A 24,710-nucleotide genomic window follows, 5' to 3' on the forward strand; every position below is an offset into this window, starting at 1 on the left:
GACCAATATAACAAGTGGTCTGCAGAGTGCTCCCTATCAGGACAGACTGAGGATTTATGGATTTCAAAAGTTGGCTGATAGGTGAAAAAAAGGAGGAAGTGGTGGTGGTGGTGGTGTGTGTGTGTGGGGGGGGGGGGTATGGTGACATTTTAGTTACTTAAAGGCTTTTATAGATTGATGCAGGGAAAATGTTTCAGCACTTGGCTAGAGAGGACCAGAACAAGAGGTTATCCCTGAAAGTTAGGTAAGAGTGTGGTTAACAAGGGCATGAGGACTTGATTTTTCATCTGGAGAGTGGTGAATAAATGGAATGGGCTACTGGAGTCAGCTATGAGTGCTTTGTTCCAAAAAGAGGTATAATGGATATTGTGTTGATGATTTTGGCCTACAATGAGGAGTCTTTAATATTCCATGAAAGTGCTTGTGTAATAATAATAATAATAATAAAATCTAGAAATACCATTATTATTAGCTTTACTCTTTTCTCCAAATTTTCATAAAACATTTATATATGAATCACTTCATACTCTGCTGTTTGGATCTCCAACAAAGACTTTTTTTTCTTTTTCTTTTTTTTGACAGCTGCCTTCTCTAATGCCATGAAAAATTCCTCCATTTCTTACAACTTTCTGGGATCACAGGCACAAATAAGTCTCATTGTCTGGTTCCCCATTCTGATATTTGCCCACATCACTCTACTTGATACTGTCTGCCATTCAAGAAGATTATCCTAGTAATTAATGTTGAATATTGTAGCTAAGCTTTTTCCCCGATTGTTATTGCTTAAATAGCATTTCGTATTTGTTGCTTAAAAAGATCTCACCTGCTTTTGTTTTCTTTGTTTCAGTTACACCGATTATGTCGATCTGGTAATTATCCAATTCTTCTGCTAGTTCCATTTCTTTCCCATTGATGCTTATTATCAGAGGTGTAGTGAGGCTATGGCCAATTTAGCCCTGGCCATAGGTGTTAATTTTACATAGGCACAAAAACTAAGATTTTTAAAGTTTTTTTTAGAATGCCACAATTTTCTTTCCTGGCCATAGGCACAAACAGCACAATTTTCTTTCCTGGCCATAGGTGCCAAAATTCCTCACGACGTCTCTGCTTATTATGTTAATAGTGCCAATCTTGAACTCAGCTGATGTTGAGTTCAGATGTGTTCCAGTAGCTGACGTTGTGCTTTTGCCCTGGTTCGCTAACAAAAACAAGGGCCTTGTTTAATCAGGCAATGCCCCAAGCTGGCATGAAATTCTGTCATGTTGTACCATCATTTTGCATTATGGTCTAAGCCATGAAGAATACAATTTGATCAGCTAAATCCCAATCTGCCAGCTCATCCTCGTTCATTCGGTATCCAGATAGATTCCTAACAGGGTGCACCATGTGAATGTGAAAACTGGACATTAGGTCAGAAGCCCAGGTCAGTTCTCCAAATTTCTTCAAATGTTATGTGCCAATAATGGAGAACCTATAGAAGTAAAATGTTTCTATTTATGTACATGTTTTTAGTGAAGATGGCAAATTAAATGTGGAAATAGTCCATACAATAAGCAAAGCGGATATGGTGGAGAGACAGCTGAATAAATTCATATGGAATAAGACAAAACACTAAACTAGCAATATAGAAAACAGTGATTAAGTTATGAATCTGAGAGTTGGATTAGAAATAAAGCACTTGATCTAAGAGGAGAGACTGCAGATATGAGAATCGAGAAAAATTAGGAGAGTGAATACATTACATCAATGGCAGAATTATATTAAAAATGAAGGTATAAGGAAGGAATTTGATGTCATTAGCATTCAAGAACATGTGAGCAGAGTTAATCTAAGTGGTATGGTCATTTAAACAGAATGGCAGAAGAAAGATTAGCAAAACAGGATTTGATGTCAAGATGGCAAGGGTGCCATCCAGAGCACCCAGAGGAAGATCAAGATCTAGGTGGACTGATTTAGTCATAAGTGTCCTAAAAGACTGAAATATGAGATAAGAAAATATTGGAGTGCAGACAAGCATTACACTATTTTTAGTAGGAATTTATATATATATATATATATATATATATATATATATATATATAGGAGATTAGTAATAATAGTAAATAGATACTATAACAGTGCCATGTGGCACTGCTATAGTATCCTATAACACTGTACACTCCTTGAGGGTACATATCAGGAAATTGATGAATTTGAACTTTTCAGATATACACAAGTTAATATATTTATGTAGAAATAAAAAAGTTCATTGAGAAATCTGATCAATGTGAAGAAAATAATTGTTACTACTCTAAATTTTCTGAGAAAATCGCGATGCTTGAACAGAACTTCCTTCTCTAACTCTCCTATAACATTATTATAGAATGTAAACAAGTTGCTAAAACATGACCTGTCCTTAGTAAATCCATGCTGTTTGTTGCAAAGTAGAGATTCTCTGTCGACCCATTTCTGAATGCAATCTATAACCAACTTTTCCAAAATCTTCACAATCACTCCTGATATATTGATTGGTTAAGTTAGATACACTGGTCTTTGCACCTCCTTTGTGCAATAGGATTACCATACAGTCTTTCCACTAATATGGAATCTTCCCTGTTCTGAGACTCAAATTATAAATAGCCTGGATCGAAAAGAATAGCCAGTTCAGCTGAACACTCTTTTAGCATCTGTGCTGATATTCCATTGGTCACTATTGCCTGAATTCTTATTCAGTTTGTGCAGCAGCTCTAATACCACATCCTCATATACCCAAGTTTCTTCATCCAGCAAAGAGATAGCAGTGACCTCAATGTTTCATACACCAGGTTGACAGCTTTTAGCAAAATAGGCACCCATTAGTTGAACAACAACTTCTGCACCCGTCTCCCTCACACGATCTGCATTCAGCAGTTATTCTTTCATATTCATTCTTTGTTACTTTGTGCCAGCTTCTTTTCATACTCAAACTTAACTTTTTGTACTACAACTGTGACTCTTCTAGCATACTGCTTATAATTTTCATAATGGACATCATCCCTCATGAACACGGTATTCCTTCCACATTATTCTTTTCTTATGAATCTCTTACTTAATAAGATTACACATCCATTTGACTCTTACCTATTATTCTTTGAACTCTCAGGGTGCATTCTGATATTGCATCATTGAAGTATTTTTAAAATGTGCCCCATGCACTGTCAATATTCTTTCCATACAGCAACCAATACCACAGCACTGAACCACTAATACTCCCCAGTTTATCATAACTTACTGCTTTGTAGTTCAGCATGTAACTTCTTCTGAATGCATTCACAACCTTTGCCACTTCTCAAGTGAGTAACTGCATGATTACTGTCACCAACCGGAGGCATAACAGAACTCCTTTTAATCAGATCTAACACTCTTTTACCATCAGTATCTTCTGTCACATGCTGCTTGAGGAAATTGTCTTGTGACAGCTCAGTACTGTTTCATTCTTCTCATGAGATTTCACAGCGAGCCAATCTGTGCTTGGATAATTAAAGTTCCCCATTATGATTATTCTTTTTGCACCTATCTTCTATATTTGGTGGCGATTTTTTTTCATCACTAGCAACCAATTGACCAGGTCTGTAACAACTCCCCACTATGTATATTATGTGATTTTGTTAGATTCCACCTCCCACCAGATGGCTTCAAACTCACTACCAGATGGAAAGCTGTTACTAGTATTGCAGTCATAGATCACAACTCTAACTGGATTCAGGTCATCTGATATCATTACTAGCACACTTCCTCCTCTCTTATCCTTTCTAAAAATACTATACCCTTTGCAATCGATACCAGTTAGCATGTCTGCTTCTGATAGCAGGTCTCACTAATTCCTATAGTATGAGGTCCTAATATGTTAACCAAGGCAACAAACTCTACTTCTTTGTTTCTGATACTTCTAGCATTCGTGTATAGACATAAGTTACTTGCATGCTTTTTTTGTACACCTTATCTATGGTCTGCATGACACAGTTTGACAATTTGCAGATCTGTCATTATCTAGTTCCTTGCTCATTCAGAGATCTTTACACATGCTTGATACAGTTAACTCAGAATCGTTCTCTCTTGATAATCATTTCCATAATAACTATTCCCATCATTAACAGTTATCTAACATAACTCTTATGTTAGATAAGAGTTATGTTATCTAACTCTTACAGATAACTTGTCACTTACAGATTATCACTATTCCTCCCATCAGAATTCAGTTTCCCTGACTCTCTCTCTATTAGGTTTCATATCCGTTAATAATTTTTCAAGACTCCTGATGCCAAATGCAATCAAGTGTAGGCCATCCATCTTATACAAATCCAATCTTCCCTCAACTCACTCTACATGTCCAAAAACTTTCAACCATTCCTCCTGCACAACCTATGCATTGAACTGTCTGCCATCATAGTCCTCCTTCATAATTAATTTCCATTCTAAGTAATATACTAACAATTTTTACTTTCTTGGTCTTCACTCTTTGAAAAGGTTCTTCCAACACCCTTTTCATATAGAATTTATGCAGTTATTAAGGGATAATTACCTGAGATAGCATGTAATGGAATATACAAGGGTTTGAGAGTGCTTGATCTAGTAATTGCATCTGAGAATTTATTCGTAACGAATATGACCACGTTGCCACCAATTGGTGAGCGTCATCGTGTGGTCTTGACCTGGGAGGTGACTAAATGTGGAATTTTCAGTTAGTATGGGGTATATGTGGAATTACAGGACTGGTTAGTATGATAAGCTTAGGAGATTGCTTGGATCAGTGCCATAGCATGTAAAACTGCAAAGGCTGAACGTTGATAGGAAGTGGTATAGGAGTGTTTGAGGGAAGTAATGAAAGACTGCATACCCAGACTCAGGAGAGTAAATCAAGTGGGAGTTAAATAGATGAATATCATCAAGCTGGAGCTGCAAGAAAAGAAACAATTATGGAGGGAATTTAAAGAGAAAGATGATCTGTAGGCACATGAACAGTACAAGGCATAGGCCAGAAGGGTAACTAGTTTGGTAAGAAAGGCAAAAGCAGATTATGAAAAGAAGTTAGCAATGCAGGCTAAAGACAATCCCAAACAGTTCTTTCGATATGTTGTAAGTAAAAGAAAGAATATATATGACAGAGTGATTTTAAGGAATGCTAATAGTAAGGAGGTAACTGAATCAATTGAAATAGTAGAATTACCAAGTGAAACACTTTGCAAGAGTATATCATCCAGGTGGTGATATTACAGGAATGAGAGAGCAAAAGGCTTATATGGGAACTTAGGTAAATGAAATGGAGGTAAATAGCATATTGCAGAACTTTAATGTGAATGCAGCTGTGGGATTAGATGGTATACCAGCTTGAGTTTTAACGTGAAGCAGCAAAGTAATTGCCAGTGCCCTTGACCATACTGTTTAATCTAAGTCTCAGCTCAGGGTTAGTCCCAAGGCCGTGGAAAGATGGAAAAATAGTTCCATTGTATAAAGGAGGCTCCAAGACTGATGTAGCAAATTACCGACCAATCAGAATTGCTGTCAAAAGCATTGGAGAAGTTTGTCAAAAGCAAAATATAGGAATGGATAGATGGAAATGGGATACTATATTGGGGGGGGGGGATCATGTCATGCCTAACTAACTTGCTCACGTCTTATGATACAGTGACAGCTGAGCTGGATAAAGGTAATAGGTTTACAGTGATACTGCTAAACTTTGCAAGAGACTTTGACAGGATACCACATTTAATTCTAATCAGTAAACTGCAGCACATAGGAATGGATATAGGGTTGGTGAAATGGATAAGAGGGTTGATGGAGAGACATCAGAGAGTAGAGTCCAAAAGAAGGCCAGTGACTAGTGGCGTGCCACACAGGGTTCTGTTCTAGGACTGCTACTGTTTAATTTGTACATTAATGATATAGGAAAGAATCTGAGAGGAACTGTTCAGTTATTTGCCGATGATGTAAAATTGGGTAGAGCAATAGTTAATACAGATAATGTCAAAATTTTGCAGGATGATTTGGATAGATTGGTAGACTGGGAAAAGAAGAATGGATGTCAGTTTAATGTGACAAAGTGTCTTGGGCGTGGACAGCAGGGTTTTACCCACAGTTTATCTGGGGTTTTTCATCCTGCAAGCAGGCAAACCATAGGATATATATATATATAGTACTCAATCCCTCATTAGGAGAGCTCAACCAGTCCTAAGGGGCATTTGAGGAACCCCACATGAATAAAGTTAGTTATTCTTTCATATTTATTCTTTCTTTTACTCGCAGCAGATTGACAGAATTATTGTGGGTTGTCTTTAGTATGCAGAGCAATATAAGAAGAAAATAGGAGAACAATATAAGAATAAAAATACATTATAATGACACTAAACACTCTAAAACATTAAGATGCTAATCTCAGCTCTTTACTTTCTGCAAATGATGTTACACTTCTGAATAAATTTAGTACAAGTCTGCAGGAATGCTTGACTCAACTGAATAACTTGTAATAAATTTGGTATGAAAATTAGCAACAAGAAGACAAAGACAATAAAAACAGGCAGAAACACTGAAAATGTCAAGTGTATCCTGAATATAGAGCATATAGAACAAGTAAAGCATTTCAGCTACCCAGGCATAATTTTTTGTGAAGATGACAAATTAAATATGGAAATAGACAACAGAATTAGCAAAACCAGAATGGTAGGAAGTTAGCAGAATAAATTTATATGGCATAAGAGAGAAATTAGTCAAAACACTAAATTAGCTATATACCAGACAGTGTTCAAACTAATTTTAACTTATGGATCTGAATACTTGGGTTTGAAATAAAACACTTGATCAAAGACCGGAGACCATAGGTATGAAAGTTCTGAGAAAGATTAGGAGAGTGAACATATGGCATCAATATCATATTAAAAATGAGGATATCAGGAAAGAACTTGACATTGTTAGCATTCAGGAATGTGTTAGCAGAGCTAATCTCAGGTAGTACAGTCACTTAAACAGAATGGGAAAGGAAAGATTAGCAAAACAAGTATTCTTTGTCAGTCAGGCAGGAAAAAGACCCACAGGAAGACCAAGTTCTGGTGTATTGATACAGTAGAAAGTGCCTTAGAAGACAGAAATATAAGATTTCATAATATTGGAATCATAATAGATAACACATTAATTTGGAGGAAAATAGTTGATATGAAGTTAGTAATGGTGTAACTTTTTATGTAGTAATATCATAATATACTGTACACTCCTTGAGGATATGTCAGGAAGTAATGATGATAATGACTAGTTTTGTTAACGTTGATAATTATAATTAAACTTAATTTTTTTTTACTAATTTAATTACTACAACATGACATGGAAAAAGAAATGACACTGTATATGTAAGGAAATAAATTCCTCCTTACCCAAGCAGGTAATATTTAAGGATAATCATTAATTGATTTTAATACAAAGTAATTTGTCCTATGAAGTTAAGTGGATCTAGTCTGTTAATTGTATAATATATCCACATTATGTAATTAACAGACTAGATGGTTAAAATCCCTCTGTGGGCATGGAAACCTTTAAGTGGTAGATGATTTTCATCACCCTGCTTAGTGAAGGCATGATTTGAAATGTAGCATGTTTGGTGTATAATACTGATGTACCACTGTTAATGAGCAGAATGCATGTAACAAAATATAAGGAAATAAATTTTAACCGTGCAACAAGATATTCAAAGTGTGCATTCTTGCACATTAACTAAATTATATCTTTATTTCTATGCAATGAATGTATTCTTGCCTTATGTTGAGAAACATCTCTCTGATCAAGTTTTAATTTAATTTAAAATTCATTCAGCTATCCAATCCTGTCATTTTTCACAGAATGTCCATCAACTCACCAGAATACTAAATAATCATCTCCACTCTCCCAACACAATCTTGATCTCCTCTTAGCCAGTTCTTCCAAATTTATGGCCTCAATTCATTACATCCACAGTTAGTCTGGATTTGCATGAAATGTTCACAAGTCACATCTAAGTCCATGTCCTTTGGCATTAGAGTGCAAAATAGGATGACCTCTATGATTTCTGCTCTTTCTTTACTGCTTCCCTTCTGATCCACCATGTGCTCTGACTAACATGAAATACTAATTATTGGAATAAATGCTTTTTTTGTCATTTTCCCATCCCACTCAAATCCTTTATTATTCAAGTCTTAGTTTTTTTAAGTGTGGCAAGCCAGTCTAAGAAATGTGGCATATCAATAAATAGCTTGAAACCAAAGATGGAACTCCACACTCAGCCCATACTGCAGTTTGCAAGGACTATAAAAATACTATCAGCAAATCCCATATGACTAAGGCAAGGTATCAGCCCCCCCCCCCCCCCCTCTCTCTCTCTCTCTCAAGAACAACTCATTATATCCTCCTCTAGGGAGGTCATGGACTCGAGGCTGGCACATGTAGATCATACTTATCTCTTCTTGAAGATGCTTACTAACCTAACAGTAGCTCAGTTCACATGCCACAAGAATCAATATCTTACATCCTTCCTAACAACATTCCTAGCCATCATCCAGGTATGATCAAGTTCTCCCTCCACCATTCATAAGCTTCAAAATCTCATTTGGGTCTGCATTGTAAGATCCCTTATCAACTTTTATGTTTTATTCATATCTCCTCTGCTCCATCTATTCTTCAAATTTTGAAGACTGCATTCTCTCAATCTGCCCTCATAGGTATAATTCCATAAAAGTTCTCATTCACTGCTAATTTTTTCAATTCCCCACCTCCCTGGAATCTAGGTGTCATATCTACACAATATTCATATCTACACAGTATTCTCATCAAAGCCTCAAAGTGAGAGAATAACTTCCTTTCTTACAAGTTAGTGTTCTCATCAGCATTGGGTTATCTAGTGTGATAACAACCACTCTTAGCAATGGTTCCTCAAACTTTAACTCTGTCTACCATTAGTCCACCTCAAATTCCTAGCTTCATCAATGACTTGTAGCAAATTACCATTCACATCTGCAATGCATAACTTTCCACTTGGGCACACTGAACTGATTTGTTTTCATTTGTCCATATAACCAATCTGCTCAAGTTTACCTGTAAGGACTGTATCAGCTATGTCTTTTATTAATCTCCACAACCTATTATTAGAAAATAACTGGAGATCATTCTAGTAAAATGAAAATGTCAAACAACAAAGTACAGAACCCTGCAGTACACTGATATTATCATCCTCCTCTTAGACGAAGCATCACTATATATCACATTGATATCTCTCAGTTAGCTGCCCTATCCATGTCAAATGTCAAATTTATTTTGCATAACCATTTCTCTGAGTTTATATGACTTCTAAAGCAGAATCTGCAAAATTCGGAAGTAATGTGGTATATCCATTTCCATTATCCAACTTTGTTGTCACTTTATTATGGAACATGAACAAATTGATAAAACAAGACCTACCTTTAACAAAACAATGCTATGTCCTTTGCAAGGGATGACCTAGTGTGGTCAATCCACCTTTGGATGTGATTCCTAACCAATGCGGTCTATAATTTATTGCATCAGTCCTAGCTCCACCATTATATGGTACGATGCAAAAAAAAGTACTGAATAATAACATAATTATTCAGTACTTTTTTTTTTTGCACAATACTACATAATGGAATTATCATGCTTTCCTTCATTCATTAGAAATAATGCAAGTGCTAAGACTCAAGGTAAATAATTCAGGTCAGGGATAATGGTAACTCTTTTGCATGTTCCTTCAGCATCCATGCAGTTATCCTATTTGGTCCAACTGCTGTATTCAAATAAGGTCTTGTAACAGCTTTAATATCTCTAATTCATCTATCTATATTCTTTCACTTCCCCTCCTAGAATACAGAAAGTTAACAGGTCTACATGATATGTATGCCTTACTCAAGTGAATGCTTAGCTCAGCTATTTGTTGCATACCTACACTTTTCTACCCTGAGTATTGATCACATTCTTCCTTTTACTTAATACATTGTTAAAATTCTCTAAGATTTCCTTGGATCTGTTTGGTTATCTTCTTTACACAATCCAATTTTGCCTTCCTCACCAATGCTGTCAATTCCCTAGCCTGCTCATTCGTGCACCTGGGCTTTGTCATTATAACGATATCTGATCCATAATATGCTTAACTTCCATGAGATTAATTCTCCCTAACTTTGTGGATGCAGTCAGATGCAGCTTCCTTTAAACACCTTTTGACTACTTTCCATGCACTGATAATTCCAATTTCTCTACAATACAATTTCTCACATCAAGGTTCAAGCTGTCTTCTCTCATTATAATCACCTGCCTTATACACTACTTTCCATAAATTAAGGAACAAAGAGAAAAATCACAAAAATTGTTTGAAAATTTTTTTATGAAATTCAGTGAAAAGCAGCATGATTTGAAATGTGAAAAACACCAACAAAAACTGAAAATAAAGTTTATTTAACAGCAATATAGTACTCACAATACTGTTCCATATTGTAATAATGGTATCTAGGAGTTCAGTTAATAACCATTACTCCTGCAAAGTTCTGCTAAATCCCTCAAGATTTTGGAGGGGAGGGGAGAGAAGGGTGAGAGCAGCAACACATCTACCAAGAGCATTCCAGACATGCTCAATAGGATTAAGGTCGGGAGAGCTGACTGGCCAGTCCATGTATAAGAGTCGCTTTTGAAGATATAGATCCATGAGCTTCACTCAATGAGGATGAGCATTATCATCTTGTATGATAAATGTCTCTCCCCTATCGCACTCACATGTGGATGAACATGGGGTCCAGAACCTCATCACTATAAGTTACAGCACTCATGGTTCTACTAGGAAACGCATACAGCCATCTAATGAGATGCCTCCCCAAACCATCACACTATCTTCATCATAAGTGTTCCTTTTATGGATATTAGAAGGATGGTAATGTGTCTCTGGTTCTTTCCAGATCAGAGCATGCTGGTATCTCTTTGTAGAGAAAACCAGGATTCATCTTAACAATACTGACTGATAAGTGTTGGGTCTAGTTAATGTGGAGAATGGCCAATTTTAAATGTTCTTCCCTGTGGCATGGGAATAGAAGCTTGCACACTACCAGTCACATAACATACAGACCACTTTTGTGAAGCCTTCTGTGCATGGTGGAAGCAGATACCAATGTTCCTGTATCCAATGTGAGGTCAGATCATAGCTGATTCAGGGTAGCACTCCTGTTTCCATGAGCAGATAATCAGAGATATCGCTCGCCCATTGCAGGTGTAGACCATAGCCTTCCTTCACTATCTCCGAGATGCTTTTTGTGACTGTTGGAATCGGTTCCCCATGCAAGCATCTGGCTACCTCTGCCTGACTTTGGTCAGCCTCTAGTCTTACAATGATTCTCCTGACTGCATCAATTAAATAATGCCTTGCAGACATATCCAAAAATTTTGCTATCATGAAATGTTTTGTTCTCACCCATGCATGAAATGGAAAACCACTCCAAAATGCCTGCTTTTATGCATGACTCAATTGTGATTTTTCTCTTTGTTCATAATTTATGTAAACCAGTAGTTCTGCATATGTACCTTCTTAGTTAGCGCTCTTTAATGCATTGTTACCTCAAGTCCAAACTGCATAATCATTCGCCAATTAGAGGCATAACCATCACAGCTTCAAACCCACTGTTTGTATTATATTACTCATGTCACCAACTCCATTAGAGATGTCTCCTTTGGTTGGATTTTATTCCTCTGCAGTCATTAGCAAGTATTCCCCCCCCCCAAGTCTTCTTGTTTATCTTTAATGAATAAACTGTTACAGGAATATAACGTAACAGATAATGTCCTTCTCTATCATCCAGGTCTCCCTAATGCTTATAATTTTTGGGATGTTATTACACTTGTTTTAACCTCTTAATGTACGTTTACACTTTCCTGCAGCCACCCCAACCTATTAACAGGCTACTCACTACTCAATTTCTCCAAACATCTAAGACACCAAAAATCACTTGAGTGTAATTCATTCTGCAAGTAAAAATACTTTTGGTCACCAAAATTACCCATTATATCAACATACTGTACACTTTCTTTTACAGCCTGCTCACTGAATCATTCGCAATCAACTCTTCACCTCAGCTAATTTCTGGCATGCCATGACAACAAATTTTTATTAATAAAAAAAAGCTATCCAAGACATAACTATTCCAAAGCAATGTCAGTTATTTATATATTTATTTACAAAACATTTTTTTGCTTCCCAAATTCATATTTTCATCAACTGAACTACTAACTGCTTGGTTACCTTTCTAAGATGTAAAAACTGTTATATTAGAGAAGAAAAACATGGCTTACCTAGGTCAATATTTAGTAGAAGTTGGCTTCCCACCAGCTGAAGAGCAATGAAATCTTTCTGGGTGTCGCGGCTATATAATATTAGCCCATCAGCATGATTAGTACGGAATCTAAATCTTATTATATCCATTCGGGAAGCCACTGGATATTTAGAAAGGTCTTTGGTTACATAGCTTTTACCATCAAAATGCACTGATTCAGCAACTACAAATAAAAGGAATGATATAATAAACTGTATTTATAATGAAATATGAGAAATTTATCAACTCCACACATTTTGTATCTTAAATTTCTGAAAAATGGCTGTTGTGCAGCAAAATCAAATAGTCAGCTGTCAATTAACTAATCAAATTAGAACTTATACAGACTAACAGATTAGCTAAAGAACTATGCAGTAATGGAAAGAAATAAAGCCTTCACTTTAGTTACTAGGTTCTTTAATGATTCTTTAATCTTAAACCAACACCTCACATACAAAAAAAAAAAAAAATTAGGATCTCTTTTGCTTAAGGTATTACTTCTGGACAGCTATTAGAGATAACCAATTATGTAACTTACAGGCCTGAAATGAAATGTCTTTAACTGGTAGCTTCCTCTTATCTAATAGGTTTAACTTGATAGTATGAGGCGTTTTAAAATGGGAGGGAAAAAATGTGTATATCACACTGGTCTGATTAGACTATTTTTGAGTATGGCTACATAATTTGAAGCTCCTGTAAGACAGTTTTTTTTTTTTTTTTTGAGTGTTTTAGATTAGTTAGTATATTTTTACTGTATTACTGTAGTTTTTATGGATTTTATTGCATATAACAACATTTGCCATTATATTTTAAGCAATATACCCTCTTATTTTGCCAGCATATGTGCACATGAAAGACATGTGCAAGTTTCGGTCTCAGACACTCAAAGTGGGTGCAGTAGCCTGTGCTCACAATAGCGAAAGTCACAAGCCAAACTCTTAATTTGATACACCTAAAATTGATGATATCTTTGTTAAAGATTTTGTACATTGCATGCTAAATATTTCTATAAGAGCAACCTAAATGCATACTCCTTCAGCTACTTAAATACTGTATACATGCAATTTAAAAACAAATTATATGAAGTTCTAGAATAGGAAATTCTATGCCTTTTAATTTACTTAAATCTGCATAGCTACAAATATCCATCAGCATGTGCACAAGCTCAAGTGACTGTCGTCTGGAAGCACACATTAAACAAATATGCCTCTGCAACTTGATGTCAGCGCCAGTTCATCCATATCACACAGGCTCAATGTAATTAATTACTGTATTAAGTTGGAATGTGTATTGGAGTGGAGACACTGGAGAAATTGCTAAATAAAATAGGTGACAAGTGCACATATGCACACCTTACAGAGAATATTGATTTTATGACATTGTTAAATTAAGATGGTTTTTAAAAATGGTGCCAAAAACATAGTAGAACAACACAGCAGCAAAAGATAAGGATAAAGAAACACAGAATCCGAAAATAAGAACCTTTTATTGAAGATGCAAATGAAGAAGAGGCACCATATGAAATTTCAAGATTAACCACCTAACCGGCCATTATGAATCAAATATGCATCCTCATATGCTTCATATATTTCAATGTAATATCAATGGTATTACAATTTTAATATGCACTTAGTATCCATGATAACCTTGATGTCTTGGCCAGTAGCAGGGTTAAAAGAAATTACTAGAAAACTGAATGCAGGTAGCATGAGAAAGCAAAAGAAACATTTACAAAAACCATAAGGAAAACAATAAGGGGCAAGAAAGTGTAGAAATTCATAAGTCATTAATGAATAATTATAACAAGGTAAGTATCGATTAGAATATAAGAAAAAGAGAGTAAAATGGAGTGGTGATTCAATTTAGATTTTCGCTCGATGCCAAAATAAAGGATATCACAAATGCAATAGAGAAACAAATGAAAAGATGTGGTAGTGCTTGTGGGAACTGATTTATATGGTGATAATTATAGTAGGACAGGTGTGAGAAGGTGAAAACTGTTATGGACAGATATCAGAAAATGGTATATGTGGGATATGAATCTGCCAGATTTAAGGTGACTATGTGCACCATGGATCAGTCCTTGGACTATTGTTGTTTAATCTATATATTAATGATATTAAGAAGAGCCTCAAAGGAAATGTTTAACTATTTGCTGATGATGCAAAGATAGGCAAGGCAGTGATGCTACCAATATACAGAATTTACAGAGTGATTTGAACAGGCTGGAAGTGTGAGAAAACAATAATTGCCATTAATTCAATGTTCATACATCTATTTTGCATGAATTGACAATATCTATTCTGATATTGTCAATTCATGCAACTATGACATGATGAGATATCCAATATTATATTGGTGGGATTATGCTTAAAGTAACTTACAAGGTTAGAGATCTTGGAGTTATTAGATAGAAAGTTTACAATGCCTGTTTACAAGGTACTGATATGAATGCGCCTAAGTACTGTGCACAGATTTCTTCTAGATTCTGAGGAGATAAAGAAGCTGTGGAAAGAGGAGTTAAAGATTATGGAATGTAAGATTACAAGGATAGACAAAGCATGTAGACTGGTAGACATGAGAAAGAAGAGTGATATGATAGAACTCCATAAACTTTTGGGAGAGTGTCATAGGATATCAATTGATTAAAGTTTTCATTAAGTGGAAGGTGGAAAGAGGATAAGGGAGGGGGGGGGGGGGTATCTGTGGAAGTTAGGGTTCTATACAGTTAAAAAACAGGGAGAGAGCTAGATTTTCTTTCATAGAACTGCAAGTGAGTGGAACAGCATGCCTGTCGAAGCAGTGAGTACATCTAGTGCGAATGAGTTTAAGAAAGGTATGACAGCTGCTGTGGGTAATGTATACCCTCCTTTGGGTCCGACTCCCCAGAGGATCTGATGATAACATGCAAAGAAAACTGTTCTTCCCTCTAATTGGAGGTGACCATTCATAAAGTTATCTGAATGCTGCTGCTTTTTTTTTTTTTTCCTACAGACTGCACATATTTAGTTTACAATGAAGATTTCAGGCAAGTGACATTAATTTAGGCTAACATACCTTCTTGAAATTCAAATGTTAATGCTGAATTTTTCAGTTTTAAAATTTCATACTCTTCTAGTTATCTTTCTTATGTCTCCTATTACTGTTTGCATTTTTATTTTTTCACATTATTGTTCTGAGTGATTTATATGTGGTTGCAGCCAATACTCTGCTATATCATCGGTTACAATTTCTCTCCATTTCCTTTGTATCCTGGGGGGAGAGAGAGTGATGGGTCAGCCTTTTCAATTTACTCAAAACAATATGCAATAGCAGATTATTTTTCTGGTCCCATGGGATTTGCTATAGTGAAGCCTATTCATCATCATCAGTCATTTTCTGTCCACTGCTGGAGGACTTTTCCAGCAGTGGACAAAGTTGATATCAACTTTGTTCAGGTTTGAGTGTTACTTCTTGCAAAGTGACCTGTCCATTGCCATTTGGATCTTTTAATGGCTGTTATGCCACTCACTCTAGTCTGAGTTTTGACCCAAGTACTGTACTTTCTATCTAGAATGGCAATACCACATAACGATCTTTGCATTTTCTTCTGAGTAATCCTCAATCTGGTCAATTTTTTATATAGCAAAAATAATACATTTTTGCTATATAATTAGAAAATATATAGCAAAAAATATATTATTTTTTTGCAATCAGAAATTTCTTTACTAATGTTACATATAAGATAAATCTTTGTATAATTACAACTTGTTGCAAACTATTCATTTGCAATATTTATTTGTAAAAAAAAAGAACTCGCCTCTTGTTTAATTTTTTTTTTTAATTTTTATTTCTGTAACTTAAAAAACTTGATAGAAGGAAATATGGAACTTTCTGAAGATCTTTACATGCTATTAAAGAACTGTAGTCTTTAAAGTGATGGTTTTACTTTCATCTCACTTCCATGTTACTTTTTTTTTTTTTTATTACATGCTACTTTTAGTTTATTTTAGTATTGCAAAAATATTTAAGAAATATTTGCAATAAAGAGCCAAAAAACTTCATTTTGGCGATGCAAAATTCATAAAAATCAAGTTAGACCAAATTACAAAGCGAATATATGCATGCCTGAGCAGCACGCATGTTTTTTAACGTAGTCCATGCAAGGGGTGACTCATAAATGCTGGTGGGTGTATTCCAGTGAGCTCTCTGGTCAACTTACTTTTATGAAACTCATAGTTTCTACATTCAGCTTTGAAATAATGCTGGATCTAATACCAACTTGATTTTCATAAATATTTGCTATATATTTAGGAAATGTTCGCATATACAATAAAACTATGAGTTATCTTTCTTTTTTATTTATTTATTTAGAATCACCCTCTGCTATATATTTTTTTTTAAATGTAAGACAATCTGATATCACTAAAAAGCAGATACCATGCACTCATATTCAATATAAGAAGACTTATTAATTAATATAAAATTAAAAAATAAACTTAAATAAAATGTGTTAAAAACTATTAAATAACAGTTTATTTTTAATTCACAAATAATCTTGCAATTATCAAACATGGGAAAGCTTTACCCACATCTGATATAAGTCAGGGTCTCAAAAGTTGAGACCTTGCCTATGTTTGATATATATATATATATATATATATATATATATATATATATATAAAATCAACATACATTTCATAACATAAAGTTAATTTAGCACTTTTCACAGGCCAGTGTGTCTAATTAAAATTAATAACACATAAAACCAAAAGTAATAACTTTAATGAATTAAAAGGTACAAATATTTTGTATTGAAAGTAACAGTGCATCATCAGTGTAGAACAAACAGTTAAAGGAATGGAATACAAAGTACAGAACAGTCAGTGGATTACCAATTAAATTGTTACCACGTGCCAGAAGATTAATATTAATAAAATATTATTAAATAATTCTTAAAAACTATTTCATTGATGGTTGCATAATATGAATGCCTTTTTAAAGAAAGTTGCAAAGCCCTTTTACATCAGCCAAATTTGAATCGAAATGACTGTCTGTCTGTCTGTCTCTCTCTCTCTCTCTCTCCCCCCCTCCTTCCCTCCCAAAAGTGTGGGAGATTCTCATCTTATGCAACCATCAATGAAATAGTTTTTAAGAGTTAATATTTTATTAATATTAATCTTCTGGCATGCGGCAACAATTTAATTGGTAATCCACCGACTGTTCTGTATCTTGTATTCCATTCCTTTAACCATTTGTTCTACACTGATGATGTACGGTTACTTTCAGTATGAAATATTTGTACCTTTAATTCATTCAAGTTATTACTGTTGGTTTTATACGCGTTAAGTTATTAATTTTAATTATGCCACAGGTACCTCTAAAGATTAGTGTCTAGTTAAGTGTTGTTTTGGTTGCATTAATAATATGCTGCAACTGGAAATGCATGTCCTTGACTATTCAAGATAAAACATTCAAAAGAATTCTCAAATATATTACAAGTTTGAGATACTTGCCGTAATCACATCCATATAATTCTACTCTCAGTGATATTCTCTCATGCCATCTGGTTGGATTAATTCTAATCCACTGTGCTATTATAGGTGTATCAAACTGGTTCCTCTTAACACTATCACCATTAGAATTACCTACAAACAACTAGAAGAAAAAAATAAAGATGTAGGGTCTCAGAGGTATTTACCTACAATTTGATGTAACTTAAGTATACTATTAGGCAAGATAAAAAAACACACATAGATCTGATTAGACTTATGAAAATCATAAGTCACATCAGGCAAAATTTACCCAAATCTCATTGCCACTGTCAGTAAAATGCAGATGAGTTACAAGGATAGAATAATGAGCAAAATGAAATCAAACATTTGTAGTGAAATTTGTCCAACAAATGACATGTTATGCCACAGGTGAAGACCAAGAACTGAATTAACATTAAGCATCCAAATGGATATACACAGGATGAAAGATTAAAAATAAAAAGTAACATGAGGTATTTAACAAAATTAAGAAAGATAGTCATTTCTATTTAAATGTGTATGTCATATACAGCTTTACAGCTTTGTATACAATCTTTCTAACAGAAAATAGCTTTTATGGAAGGCAATTGTTCTAATCAACTGCAACAGAAGGACAACTTATCTAATATAGTCTAATACAGAGGTCAGCAACCTTTTTAATATGAAGAGTGCCATATAAAATTTGGAAATTACAGAGGGCTCATGACAGGCATTTTTTCTCTCATTTCAGGCTTAGAAATTCTATGATTAGTTGTTTTTAAGAAAAAATGAAATTTCAAATTTTAACAATATTTTATTTAACTTCTTTTACAACATATTTTTGTCATATATGAATGAATATAAAATACTATAAAAAATAAAATAATAAATGAGTACAAAAAATATAAATTCAATAGAATTTAATGAGAAACCTGGCCTTGTACATCATCTGCTAATTTTTTTTATAATCAAGAATACAGTTTGAAGTACCTGATCTTAAACAATTATCCAAATGTGAGTCTAAGTTGAGATCGATATTTTGATTTCAAATATGCCATATTTGAAAGCAGGGTCTCGCAGTTGTATGTAGTTGCACAATATGAATAAATTTTCAGCAAGCATTTCTATCTACTAACTTCCAGAACATTTTGTCATCATGATGAGCTTTTAAAATTATGTTGCTTTGTAAATTAATTATTTCCATTTCCAAGTCTTCTGTATTACTTAGCTTGAAGTCAATGCAAATTTTAGCAGGTATATCATCTTCAGTGATGTTAAACGGATTTAGGAAAAATCTAACAACAGGTTCTAAAGACACAAAATCTTGAAAGCAGGAAGAAAACTTTTCTAATAGTGTGTCTATGATTTTTATATACAATGTAGTGCTAAATGTTTCATTATTCAAACTTTCATTGATATGTTTTACATTTGGAAAATGTGACAACAAATTTTTCATCAGATGGGATTTCAAGAGTTCCAACTTACACTTGATAGCATTGACTGCACTAATCATATCAGCAATATGGGAATTTTTCCCTTGTAATTGTAGCTTTAAATCATTAAACTTTGCCATTATATCTGTTAGATATCCAAGATCTATTAACCAATTTTTATTTTCTAATTCTTAGTAAAAATTTATTTGTAGCACAAGAATAATAAATCGCTCAAGTATTTTACCTCTGCTCAACCACCTCACATCAGTAATAGTAGGTTGTCATTTTCAGCGTTTTCATTTTTCAAAAGTAATTTAAATAACCTGTGTTGAGTTGCTTTTTTGATTTTATCGAATTAATAATTTTTGTTACAATTGACATTACATGTTTAAAAAATTAACAGTTTTAGCATATAACATTTCCTGATGAATAAAACAATGATATGCAATAAATTTAGGAAATAAAGGGTCCTGTCTGCACAAGCCAATAAATCCATTTTCCTTACCAGTCATTGTTCGTGAACCATTAGTAGTAATTGAAGTTAATTTGTGAATTGGTAATTTTTTGTATAGTACAAAATCTTTAAAAACAGAAAATATATCTTCTCCTCTAGTGTGCCCCTTCAATGGAAGAATTTTAATAAATTCTTCTTTTGTAGAAAAATCAAATACCATTTTCACTAAATTGCTAATTGTGATGTATCTATTATGTCTATTGATTCATCCAGCTGTAGCAAAAAGAAAACACATTTTCCCATATCATTTGCTAATTCTGTTTCTAAATAAACTGCAATCGTTTCAATTCTTCTAGTTATAGTTCTTGTTGATAACTGCGATGTATTTATAGACGAACAATTTCGGTTTATTTTTGAAATCTTCAAAAAAAGTGAACCTGCAGCTTCTAGCATAGCTTCTTTAATTAAATCTCCATCTGTAAATGTTTTTTTCTTCTTAGCTAGCAAATGTGAAATTTTAAACGATGCAACTGTTGTTGGTTTTTGACTGTAGCAACGGTTTAGTAAAAAAAACTTTGCTGTTTAATAATGGATGATTTCAAAGATAAAATCTTTTTTTTTTTCCCTTATTTCGAATTTCACTGGATAGTCAAAATTAAAATTAGCACGAATGGATTTGAAATTTGAAATGTTATTTCTATTTGGAATTTGGAACTCTATATTACTTTTAGAAATACACTTATTATTGCATAATAAACAAATACATTTGCCATTAAGGTTGATAAAGCAATAATCTTCCTCCCAATCGTCATTAGAATAGTACGTTCTTTTCCTTTCATGTTTATCCATTATAAAGGGTTAAAAATATCTTTGTAAATAAAGTATTTTATATTTGCACTGATAGCAGGAGTGATTCATCAAACACACATACTAAAAAACAAAGGGTTCTAACAACGGAAGCAGTGTGAAGGATAGTGAGAGCAGTCACATTGATAACTAGATGACGTCAACAACTCGAACTACTTATGATCAGTGGTCTCTCATCTTAATAGGCACAAATAAAACAGTTTACAATAATTTCTCTGAGGGTGCACTAAAAATTCACTGCAGGCGCTGCGTTGCCGACTCTTGGTCTAATATGTATCCAATATGCCAATCTCACTGTTTGATACCAAAGCATGATAAGCCACATCAAGAATTTACTCAGTGAACTCCTACACATGACAGTGGAATGCATTTGTCTTTTGGTAGATGTAAAATGGAAGCTTTTTTTTAATATACAGAAAGCTAATTTGTGCAAAAGAGACAAACTTGTGGAATAAAGCGTAGCTGTCTTTATAGCACTTACAACAAAGAATATAAGCTCTGCAGAAGTTATCTAGAGAGAAAGATAGCATAGTTCTTTATTATCTTCTCTATGACATGATTGCTGTAATCATAGAATAGTTGAAAATTTGTACTTGTTATAACAGGGCATTTGTTAGGGAATATCAAGTGCAAGTGATGGATCATTGTTTTGAGCACACGTGACTACTAAGATGAGACCTTGCATTGATATACTTCCTTGTATATATCTTTTCTTTTTTATGTATACAGAGAAAACTGAAGATTGCCATCTGGTAGTCTAAGAAAGGAAAACAGTTATTAGTTTCTTCTAAGTCAAAATGGATCTCAATGTATACAGCTGACCCCATTAATAGTAGGACTTGTAAATCAATTGTCAGAGGAATTCTAATTGCATCATCCACATAATGCAGCTGTTATTGTAGATGTTGCTATTAAAGAAATGATACTCAAAGTTCCACATCAGGCAAGCCTGGAAACTCATTCACTTGATTAAACAGTTTTATCCTGAGCTGATTACAAATTGAAATTTTATAGCAGAAGGAAAGTATTTCTTTCTCACTAGAATATTCTATAATAGAATGTTTAAGAAGAGAAAAATAAATCATTTATGGAACATAAAGAGTGAGTGCTGGAGGTTGGTCGATTGGTAGACCTCTGCTACTAATGGCTCGCAAAAAACGTTAAGCAAGTTTGAGCTCGGTTAGCAGTTGGAAGGTGATCAATCATTCGATGCTGTTGGCACTCTCCCTCGATGAGTCTTTGGACTCTCTGGAGGTGTCGCATAATAATAATAATTAATGTTCTGATAGTGCCTGATTGTTGACTACTCAGTACTTAGTATAACTATATCTCTTACCTCAATTGGAAAGTTATGCATTAACCACTCAGTTTCACTTAGGACTAAAATACTTTTTTTAAAAAAACTGTCAAAATTACAAAAGGTAATCCTTTTGTAATTTTGCAAAATTAAAAGGTAATCCTTTGGGATTATTGCTGTCAGCTTTTGAGACTACAAAGCCAGCCCTGAGGTCTCCTGATTATGTCACATAGTGCTCAAGTGCAAAATAATTTAATGTCAGTTATCTGCTATTCCTTCATCACTTGTACACAGAAAGTTAATATTTTGTTCAGTTAGATTACAGAATAGCTCCAATGGAAGAATGATGCTGTTTTGTGCCAACTTTACAGGTATGGATTTAGGCAATGTTTACATAAAACAGTGAAATTGGATAAGTTCAAGTCACAGTATGCTGTCCCTGACTGAAATATGCAATTATGTTTTCTTCCTATGAAGCCCTATAACAGTCTCAGAGTCAAACAGCTTATGAATACTCTTCAAAGGGCAAAATAAGCATTTCAATTTCAAATAAATATAGGTTTTTGGGATGGGGAGAAAGATGCTAACTAACAAGTAAACTAATAAGTCAAACTGCTATTCCTTCTAAGAAGGTGCCCATAATGTAATGGGTATACCTGCTTCTAACCACAAAAAGCATTAACAAAAAGGGGTTAAACTTCTCCTGAAATATAATTAAAATCACAGTAATTTCCTCATGACTTGCTTTTACTACTTTTTGGCCACAGCCATATGCAAATTAGAATGGAAAATTTAGAATGTAATTCATTTTCCAAAAAATATAACAGTAATGGTGGTAGTAATAAATTAAGCCTGTTTTTAGTTTCCAATGTCTAGAACAGTGGTTCTCAAACTTTTTTGACGTCGGGGCACATTTAAAATCCTACAAATAATTGTAGGCGCACTATATACAAATTTCGGAGAAATATGTTATAATAATTAAGTCAAATATTACAGAAAAAAAATAATGCGATAAAAAAAAATAAAATGAAACATATCTTAAGTTTATTCATTCTTGTGTTTATGAGAAACATGAGCCTGATGTGTCCTAGTGATTGCTTCAATGTTTGGGCATATATTTGAAAGGCAAACTCTCATTTCTTTGTCAATACATTGAAGAGTTCCTCTCTTTTTACACTTAATTGTGGTGAGGATAGAAAATCCTAATTCACATAAATATGATGTTGAAAATTGTAGTAAAATGTTCAAAGCTTTTTTAGATATTGACACATATTCTTCTTTTATAGAAATCCAAAAGGCTTCAAGAGACAATTCCTTATGTTTAATCATCAATCCATGATCAGTGGATATAACTGCCAGTTCTTCTTCTTCTGTTAACGTTAAACCAAAATCACTTGAAGTTTCCATAAATGGATTTCTAATCCAATCATATTGTTCAATGTTAAGTGATGGAAAATAAGAACTAAATTTTTCTTCTAAACTTGTTCAATGTTCAACTACTATTGGAAGTGTTTCATTTATGCAAGTGTTACCAATGGAAACATTTCCAAATTACCTTCAACAGCTTTTCTTGTTCAAATCTGTAGTTTTCTCTGAAACGCTTTCATTTTGTCAGTGGATGCGAGAATATTTTCTTCTTTCCCTTGCATGCTAGTATTCAAAATATTGAGCTGCTGAAATATATCGGGCAAATACTGTAACCTGGCAATCCAAAATTCACACCGAAGGAGGTTACAAAAATGTAATTGTTTCATCTCTTCAAAAAAAGCAAGAAGTTCTTGTCATAGCTTGTGTACACATGACAGCCACCTCACCTCAGTGTGTAAAAGCAGCTGTCTGTGTTGTGAATCCATATCGATAGAAAGCTTTTCGAATAAACGCGATTTGACACGTCTTGTTTTAATAAAGTTTACCATCTGAACAACTTGATCTAAAACTTCTCTTAATTTTTCTCCCAATGTTTTTGTCATCAAGGCCTATGAAGAAAGCAGTGAGTTACAATAACATTCTCATTTTGTTTTTTTACAAAAGATGTAAGGCCCTTAACACAGCCTACCATGAAAGGGGCTCCATCTGTACAAATGCCTACACATGACTTCCATGTTAACTGCCATTTATCAAGATAGCTATTCAAAATGTTAAAAACGTCCTCACCTTTTGTAGACATTAATTCTTTGCAAAAAAGAAACAGCTTTACTATTTGATCTTCATTAATAAAACGGACGAATGCTAAGAGTTGTGCCTTGTTGGTAATGTCTGTTGACTCATCAACTTGCAATGCAAAATTTGAATACCGAAGTTTATTACTGCATACATTTTTCTCGATATCAGAAGACATTTCTATAATACACCTGTGAACTGTATCGTTGGACAGAGGAATCTTGCTTATTTTCATTGCTGCTTCATTTCCTAGCATTGTCATGACCATTTTTTTGCATGCAGGCAAAATAAGTGACTCACCTAAAGTATGATCTTTCGTATTTTTTGCTATCAGTTCTGAGACGTGATAAGAAGCGATTTGAGCTTTATCAGAAACAGTCATTATACTTTTAAAAGAATTTGCCGCTTTTGTTTGCTGTTCAGACAATCTCTTGAAAAAAATTAGATTTATCTTGTAAATTAGAGTGTATAGTTTTAAAATGTTTACTCAATTTACTAGGAAGAATTGATTCATTTGCCATTTTACATCCACATACTAAACATAGCGGCAAAGAATGATCTTCACTTCCGGTCCAAGTGAAACCAAAGCTTAAATAACTTTCATTATATTTGCGAGTAGGCCGCGATTTTGCTTTCTTACTTGCACTTAACTGTTGCTCACTTCCAGAATCT

General features: G+C 34.0%; 1 protein-coding gene across 2 annotated transcripts in view; it reads right to left on the reverse strand.

The window, feature by feature from the left end:
- The window catches only part of Nrx-IV (neurexin-4), a 491,733-nt gene that overhangs the window by 330,977 nt on the left and 136,046 nt on the right, over positions 1-24,710 (reverse strand). For both annotated transcript variants that reach the window (XM_090412013.1, XM_090412014.1), the window contains exons 4-5: positions 17,831-17,972; positions 12,316-12,519 (exon numbers count right to left, since the gene is read on the reverse strand). In XM_090412013.1, the coding sequence (XP_090268139.1) occupies positions 12,316-12,519; positions 17,831-17,972 (346 nt within the window). The remainder of the gene's footprint in view (positions 1-12,315; positions 12,520-17,830; positions 17,973-24,710) is intronic.

This window comes from Typopeltis vanoorti, chromosome 22 (assembly GCF_054136105.1).
Source record: "Typopeltis vanoorti isolate ZY-2024b chromosome 22, IOZ_Tvanoo_1.0, whole genome shotgun sequence".
NCBI classification, from domain to species: domain Eukaryota; kingdom Metazoa; phylum Arthropoda; class Arachnida; order Uropygi; family Thelyphonidae; genus Typopeltis; species Typopeltis vanoorti.